General features: G+C 29.1%; 1 protein-coding gene across 1 annotated transcript; it reads right to left on the bottom strand.

Moving 5' to 3' along the window:
• Positions 1-832: 832 nt before the first annotated feature.
• LOC101208899 (B-box zinc finger protein 18) lies at positions 833-4,005 on the bottom strand. The gene is made up of 5 exons (XM_004146468.3): positions 3,369-4,005; positions 2,430-2,526; positions 2,199-2,314; positions 1,870-2,115; positions 833-1,311 (listed from the first exon to the last, which is right to left on the bottom strand). Exons 1-5 carry the CDS (start codon positions 3,459-3,461, stop codon positions 1,303-1,305), a joined length of 561 nt encoding a protein of 186 aa, XP_004146516.1. The 5' UTR covers positions 3,462-4,005; the 3' UTR covers positions 833-1,302.
• Positions 4,006-8,998: the final 4,993 nt, after the last annotated feature.

The raw sequence follows: 8,998 nt of genomic DNA on the forward strand, positions 1-8,998 counted from the left end.
ATCATCCTAAAAGAGAACAAGATTTTAAAAATTACTTTTAAAATTTATATTCTATTTTAATTCCTAAACTTCATCCATATCCATAAACTTTTGATTTTCTGGTTAACATATCCATAAAACTTTTGATTGGTCACTTTTGGTGATTCAATTTTCAAATCTTGCATTATAATATCTAAATTTCACCTAAAAATTACTTCAAACCTTACCTTCCCTTTTTCTATTAACCATTTTAAAAGGGAAAAAAAAAATGAATACACACACATATATAATAGAGAGAGGAATGGGAGAAAAAAATTTAATCTTTCATGAAGATTTGTTCAATTATAAATTCGAGTTCTTTTATTATCTGAAGAAATTTTAAATTATTCTTATCTATATAACCACATAAATTGTTTTAATAATTTAATAAAATTATTGTAAATAGTCCATTCTAATTACAAATAAAAAGATTAAATTATATTAAAGTGGGAAACTAAATTTGCAATCCAATGAACAATTTCCTTGAAGGCTTTATTTCACTTAAACAATTTTTTACAAAAGGCCATAAAATGACTGTTGGAGATTTACTCAAGTGCAGAGTGATTAAATCTTGGATAAATGTTTTGAAATTAATAATTAAATATATTGTAACAGTTTCAAAGAATTTAATACAAATATAACCAAAAAAAAACTAAATTATTTACAAATATAGCACAATTTTAATTTTAGACTTATAAATATTGAGAATAGTTTGATTCTTTTCTTTTTTGATTGTGCTGCACCTACAAATACATTAACGTATTTGCAACCATACCTTTTAAAAATGATTTTGGAAGGAAAAAGGAAGAAAGGAAACAAATAATGGGAAGCTTCCTCTATCCATTAAAGCTCTCAACAGAACTAACGAAGTAAAATGAAAGCAGCCGCTTTTTTGTTTTTTTGTTCTTCTTTTTTTTCGTTTTTTCGTTTTTGTTTTTGTTCCAACCAAATACAAAAGAAGGGGTATCCTACACCAACTTGCCCTCCCAACAACTGCTGGCTGGGTCTGTGTCTCTAAACTTTGTAATATTACAGCACCTGCAATTTCACTAAAAAAGCACTGCTTTTATCTTATCTTCTTTGCTTTCAAATCTATCCAACCACTTCTCTACAGATTACTAAACAAGCTCGACACCGCCCCCCCGCCCCCCACCGAAACATACAATGTAGGTTTCCACTACGACCAACCTTAACAACTTCTGCTTTGAATCAGAAGCAAGGGGAAGATTGATGAATGCAATGGTGTCGATGTGTGATCGAAATCCATGCTTTGTTTGTTCATGATCATAGATCCTGAAAAGGAAACCGAGTTCATTAATTACTACACGTGTATACATGTCTTGGAAATTTATGTAATATCTTTGGACTAAACATATCTTTGCTAATATGGATACCAGCAAGCATGATGATAAGTTTTGGTTTTTGTTGGTTATAATATCTGTGCGGCAACTATACTAGCAACATTAATACATATAAACACAGTAGTTGATCGGTTATGATATACTTTATAGCAAAGGAGGACAAGGACATGGTATGGATCCATTCATTTGATATTAGTTGTCAGAGTAAATCAATCAGTTGGTTTAAGGTTGGTTTGGAATAATTTTCTTGAGTGTTTAAAAACTCTTTTAAAATAACACTACTTTAACCTCTCTTTTTCAAGGCCCTTGAAAAGTTGTTCCAAAGAGGTTGTTTCATCTGATATACAAGTTGTCACTCAATAGTAATGAGGAGTTGACGATTAAATTAGGAAATTGGAACCATTTTGGAAATTTCGAATGAATACAATGTCACAGTGCATATAAGCAGTTGAACACTATTGAAGGAAGAGATGAGTAAAAGCATTTGAACCTGATTATTAGCAGCCTGGCCATGGACCCTATGAGGCTTCATATTCAAATCGATCATTTTCGTATCAGTCTCAGCATGACCATCATCGTTGGCCTCTCGAACAGGTGATAGTCGGTGATGATTTTGCTGGTTGTCTTCTACTGTCACTTTATGCGGAGGTGGCTGGTTATGTACTTTACCAATCTCATTAGGAACCTTGGAATGTGGAGATGGATCATCAAGATTTATAGGTTTGTCTCCTGGAAACTGGAAAAGAATAAGAACTTCAAAATTCCAATCCAAAAATATATGGAAAATACGCGAGGTCATATCGCAATCTATCAACCAACCTCAACCCTCTGCCGTAGCAAAAGGTATCTCTTATGTGTCCTTTTCCCTCCAACATGAACGATCATGTCACATTGCAAACAAAGGGAACTTCCATCTATCTCACAGTAAAAGAAAGCTACATACAATTTCAAAGGCGAAAAATAAAATTTATCTAAGTTAACCACACCATCCCAAATCACAATATATAACAGAGCTAACAATTGCAAAAACAAAAGGAAAGACCTCCATACCAGGTGCATTCTCACATATATCACAACGGGGAACATCACTGGGATTTGCAAGGCCAACTCTTACATGTCGACTTGCGAGTTTATTGCACATATGAACCTATCATCCAAGTTTCCAAAAAATTTGTGAAGGTGTCAGCTTCAAATTCAGTTCTTTTACTTGAAACAGACATGAAAATGTCGAGGACGATAGTAAAGTTTTTCCAAACACACAAGGACTCAGCAAACAGGAAAGAATAAGATGGCATAAAAATGAATGAGAATTATAATGCAACCACTCAAATATCAATCTACTATTCTTCATAAGGTAATCAATAAACCATCAGCTACGTGAGTGGAGGTCCGAACATCGAAACAAAGTGTCAAGGAACAATCAAATTATCATCCATGCTGACAATCCTCGTGTTAAAAATCCAACACAACAGCTAGTAAGAACTTGTTTTACATAAACTCGATAAGTGCTGGGGTTATGCTTCAAAGTCACTTGGTGTGACAGTCAACATGAGCAATTTTGAGCTGTAAACATCGATTGGGCAATGCAGATATAGAGCATATTTCTTGCCAAATTGACCAGAACAGAAGTCTTCCTTCCAAAGTTTTCTTTCCTAGCAGCCAAATGTAGTGAAAATTTGCAGCAAATTGCAAGGAGTAAGAGACCCCTTAAGTATAAGATCCACCAGCATTACGACTATCTAATGCAGGCAGGCATACATCTAATAACCCATATTTATAAAAAGCCAATAATCCATGATTCAATTATCATCCACCAGATTCTCATCGCAGGTGAAGTGGTCACAATCAAGATTAAACAAAATCAGCCAACATAAGAAACATGGGAAGAAATCTAAGAGAGAAACAATGAAAGGAAGAAGAAGAAGAAGAAGAAGAAGAAGAAGAAGAAGAAGGGGAAGAAGAAGAAGACGAAAGTCAAGAGAATAATACCTTCTCGTCACAAGAGCGGCAAAGGGCGGCTTCATCAGCAGCACAAAAGACAATAGCAGCAGCCTTTTCACAAGCGTCACAAAGTGTTCTCATAATTGAAGCTCCCCACTCTCATTTCCTCCCCCCAAACAAAATCAACCGCACAAAATCATCATCATCATCATCAACAACAACAAAACCCAAAAAAGAATTTGCCCCAAATAATAAACCAAACCCCCCTCGACGAAAACAACGACAAGTTCCTAAGGTTTCCTAGACCAATTTAAAGCTCCATTAGAGATGGGTTTTGACGTTTGACAACGAAAACGATGATGGGTAAGAGAGAGAATGGAATTGAAAGAAATATAAAATAAGAAACAGAGAAAATTAAGAAATGGGGTTGGATTAGCGGGACCTGAGAGGGTAAAAGGAGATTCGAGAAGACAATTGGGTTAACAAAAACAATAATAAATGTGAAGAACAGCACATGGTAGCCAATGAAGAAGAGGGTGGAAAAGGGTATGGATTTTTTTTTTTTTTTTTTTTGTTGTCAAATTAGCACTCAATGAAGGGAGCGAAGTCGATAACCACAAGTTTTGTAAGAGAGAAAGGGGGGAGAGTGGGGGAGTGGACAAACGAATGGCCCTCTCCGATTATTCTCACCCACCAGTTACATATCAGACGCGGGTCCCAAATTTTTCTTTGATTATATTTCACAAACAAGGTCTGTGATTCAAGATGGGATACAAATGGATGGTTGAGATGGGGTTTGGTAAATTGTTCATCTTTCCCTTCTTTTTTGCCTTTCGCCAATATCCTCCTCTTTTCTGCACGTGGCGCCATCTTCGTCATCTTCAACATTTCTTATTTTGTGGTTGAAACTAATCCCACTCTCTTATCTCTCTGTCCAATCCAATTTCAAGTTCCGTGCTTTGATCTCTCTCTCTCTCTCTCTCTTGTTTTTTGATTTCCTTTTTCTTTTACTTCCATTGGATAATTGTTTCCATAGATTTTCATTGTATTCGACAACTTTTGTTTTTGCTTTTCCCTTTTTAAAGTAAAGTTGTTTGTTGAAAGATTAGGTTTTGGTAGACTATTTGGTGATAATGTTGTTTATGGTTTTTGTTGGCACTTGAGAGTACAAGCAAAATCCAAATCCGAAAAATATCTTTGTTCATTATGAGATCTTTCGATTGACGATAAGTGAAACAACAAAAGTCGAGAGTTTATGCTAAAAGTAGACATTACCATTAGAGAGAGGATAAAGTTTGGAATCTTTTTTGACTGTAAAAGTGGATTTTGATACATTGGATTAGAAAACTTTTATATTGAATTAATATTAGCTCCGGTAGCTAACTCGATTGTAAAACTTTTATTTAGTCCTCTCTAAACTCATATTCAAGTCTCATTCTTTACCTTTTTTCGCAAGAAAAAAATACAAATTTTCAGTTAGATTGGTTTGATATTTGTTTGTCTACTTTTTTAGGTCAACGATGCTTAGAGGACGCTAACATCTAACTTTTTAGTCGATGATATAGTATCTTTTCTAGTTGTCACTTGATGTATGGTTAAGTTGACAACTTTGTTGTTGTGAGACTATCATTTAAATACCTATATATAAAGTTTCTTGTTATGGAAAGAGTGTTACATTACACTTACCATAATCGAAAAACTTTCACATATTTTATCAACTTCATTCGTTTATGTCTAAATAATAGACAATTTGAAATACACGTCTTAGTTGTTCACAATCGTATTCAATTACTATAAAGAGAAAAATTTACAACACATCTAATGATCAATTTACAACTGGAGAATCAATATCAAATGTAAATAATATTTATGTTTGTATAGTGTTTATAGAAATTACAAATACAATCATTTGAACTTGAGTGTTTAATTTAATTGGGTGATAGAATTTAATTTTGTTTACAATAAATATTTGATAATATATATATATATATATTTTTGTTAAACATTTAGTTTATTTATCATTCTTCGGTTTATGAATGGGCTTTTAAGATATCAGCAGTCCAATGGAAGTTTGGGCTTTAAGAAAGGGACTGACTGTTTTGGTAATGGCCTTTGCTAAGATTAGCTAAAAGAACAAATTTGAGTTATATGTATACACTTTTGAAAAAGGGTGAATATCAGAAAAAGGATAAAAAAAATGATAAATTTGACAAAATATTTATAAAATATATTAAAAAATTTTAGATATGGATAGAAACTGATAGATTTTTATCGGTATCTATCAATGTCTATAATAGAAGCATATGAGTTTCTATTATTGATAGAATCCAAAAATATTTTATAGCTTGTAAATATTTTAATTTATTTTGCTATTTTGAAAAATTCATTTAAAGATAACAAGTTTACCCTTTTAACATTTCGAGTTATATTCGTTTAAATTATTAATAATTATATCAATTTGAACTATAAGCTTGAAAGAAGAAACACTAATTTTTATACCTTCAACATTTTCAACATGTTTTAATGGAAAAAAAGCTCACTCTGAATCTACTGTATCAATTAAACTTTTAAATTTTTATAAACGAATTAATTTCAAAACAGAAACTTGAAAAAGCCTATATACGTTTGAGAATTATGGTGTATTTGGATTAATTTTTTAAGTATTTAAATTTGGAAAGAAAAAAAGTGGTGTTCCCTAACTTTGCAAGATGCATTTTTAAAAGATGAGATTGAAAATTAATCAATTTTAAAGAAAACAATCAAAACCAAAATTTGATAAAACTACGTTATATAAACACTAATAAAAGTATCTAACCAAGCATGTAATTGTTTAAATTTTAAACTCACTTTAAAGAAAATGTTTAAAAGATAATGTATTCTTGAAAAACATTTTTTTCTATAGATAATTCAAACGCACTCTTAATACGTAAATGATTTTCAAATGTAATAATAATAAAAGAATCCAAATTAACCGACGTCATATTTAACGTGAATTCATCACAAATGTAGGAATATGATTACAATTATATTTTACAAATACAATCATTTGTATGTCATTTATATATAAATTTTATTGTGTATCATCGATAAAATGTCTACCATTCATATACACACTTTTTACATCTATCCGTAATATATAACAATTATAAACAATAACTGTATAAAACTGTCTAAAGAAACAAATTAACTACCATGGATTGAAAGAAAATAATTCAAATATCACTTACATACTATTTGATATTAAATTTATATAGTTGGTTGACAATAAACCAATTAAGCAATAATATGATAAACACAATCAACAAAGAACATGCAATCCATTGTAGATTAAGAAAACAACAAAATATCATAATGACTAATGAGTGTGAACAAATGATTAGAGTTAATTAAATAACAGTCTTTAATGAATGATTGTGATGAATCAATGAAGATTTAAAAAAGAATCATTCAATAATAGGCTTGATAGCAAATGATCCATAGACTTTAATAATACATTCAATCGTCAATAAATACCATACTGTTTTATAAACGTGTTATTTTCAAATATAACAGATTGAACAAAAATATTTACAAAACATATCATAATCAATCTAAGAAAAATCGTGATAGATTAACATAGACTATTATTTATGTCTATCATAATTTATAATAAATAACCTGGGACATTTTGTTGTACTTATAAACGGATTAGTTGCAAATATAACGATTATATTCAAAATAATAACATTTATAGCAACATTTTTTTAAATTGTAAAAATAGCAAAAACTGTAAAAGTATATTAATGATATAAGTCTATGATTAACTTTGTTGTATTTGCGGTTATTTTAAATTGATGTCGTATACATAATTATTATAAATATATTTTTAGAAAAATCATTTAAAATAATTTCAGCTTATAAATGGTAGAAGAGTAATTAGCTAAAAATTAAATAGATAAATAGGGTTGTAAAAAGTTATAAGCAAAGCAACTACTAGATTTGGAAATACATAATTTTGTTACTATATGGTTTCTAATTAATTAGATATAGTTTTGTCACATATGCAAAGTGGAAGCATTTTGTTGTGGGGTTTCTCTTAACAATTTTTGTTTATTTTATACATAAAACTTATTTAAACTAAATTTGTCTTTTTAAGTAAATATATATATATATATCAAACTATAAGAACTTTTGAAATTCACTTTATTTAATCATTATGCCTTTGGAGAAGAACATTCATAGTTTTGATTTTACTCAAAATCAAACACTTTCTTCATCCCTTGTTTTCCTTTCTTTTCTTTTCTTTCTCTCTTTTTAATTATTGTTTTGAAAATTTAAAATAAAGTTGGTGACGGATAAATTGAAACATTTTCAAATATAACCTTAGATAATATTAATATGGATAGAGATTAATAAACTTGTATCGATATTTATAAAGATATTATATATTTGTATATATTATTGATAAAATCTAAAATTTTATTATATTTTATAAATAGGTTTACAAGTTCGTGGTTTCGTTTGCAATTTCGATATCTTTTCATCTTTTTTAGAAACAAAGTGGAAAATCTTATTAAACACTTTAATTATACAATTCTACAATTTAAAGGTTTTGTTTAGAAGGAAGCAAATTAGGAAAAAGTGAGTGTTTGTAACTTACTAAGATGATTTAATTTTTAATGGAAAATATCAAATTTTGGAGATTGCTTCCTAAAAGTAAATGATTAATCATGAACAGAGTGAGAATGATTTTGATACAGTTAAACATCACTTTCTTGTTTATGTTAAAAATCTTTAAATACAAATTTTATATCATCAAACAATAATAATACTTTTCATAATCCTTGACCAAAAAAATTAACAGATAAAAAGTTATTACAAATGAAAAAACCCATCAATGAAATTTTAAATCTACAATTTTAATTTTCTAGAATCTAAACTAAATTTATACCTATTAGATCAACCAATTAATTAAATATTTTGAATGTTGTTAAGTTATATTACTAAGAGGTTTTTAAATTGCATCCAAAAGCAACTTTTAGAAGAATAAACGAATGAGATGAAACATGATAGCATAATATTTGCCAATTTAAACATTAATTCAACTCAATAAGAATCTTTGATAGAAAATCTAAGTGTTTGTTAAGAAATTCAATTTAGGCAAAAACAAACACAGATACCAAAAAAAAATTATTATAAGATCTAAAAACAAAATGAAACTTTATATATATATAAAAAAAATTGAAATTAGAGATGATATATGGAAAGATGCTTAAGTTACTAAAAAGAAAGCTTGTGCTTGAAGTTGCAACATGTTATAGATCTAAGAGAATTCCCTACCCAATTATAAAATAATAACAAAAAATATATTTTGTATTTTTTAAAAAAATAAATCAAAGATTTTTCACAACTTTTTTTAAAAAAATGACCTTAAAAAAACAAGAATATGGCTCCAAGAAGTTGTTGAACCAAATAGAAGAATCTTTGTTTAAATTTTGGAGCTCAAATAATTAAATTGAGAAAACTCACAACAATACAAAAGGCTAAAATACATTATAGGCCATATATTTTATTTTAAGCACTTGCAAATAAATATAATTTAGATTCAACGTTTTAGAGTTTAATGTTAGACTACAATAAATAATTTCGGAACGTTAATTGTAGATTAGAGTTTGAAATTTGGTTATATTTGTAAAATA

This window comes from Cucumis sativus, chromosome 4 (assembly GCF_000004075.3).
Source record: "Cucumis sativus cultivar 9930 chromosome 4, Cucumber_9930_V3, whole genome shotgun sequence".
NCBI classification, from domain to species: domain Eukaryota; kingdom Viridiplantae; phylum Streptophyta; class Magnoliopsida; order Cucurbitales; family Cucurbitaceae; genus Cucumis; species Cucumis sativus.

What these genes read in the sequence shown, in the direction of transcription:
- LOC101208899 (XM_004146468.3), bottom strand. Translation starts at nt 3,461, where the DNA reads ATGAGAACACTTTGTGACGCTTGTGAAAAGGCTGCTGCTATTGTCTTT. An exon ending in TATATGTGAGAATGCACCTG is followed by an intron (nt 2,315 to 2,429) that starts GTATGGAGGTCT and finishes AATTGTATGTAG; the next exon opens with CTTTCTTTTACTGTGAGATA. An exon ending in TGCTACGGCAGAGGGTTGAG is followed by an intron (nt 2,116 to 2,198) that starts GTTGGTTGATAG and finishes ATTCTTTTCCAG; the next exon opens with TTTCCAGGAGACAAACCTAT.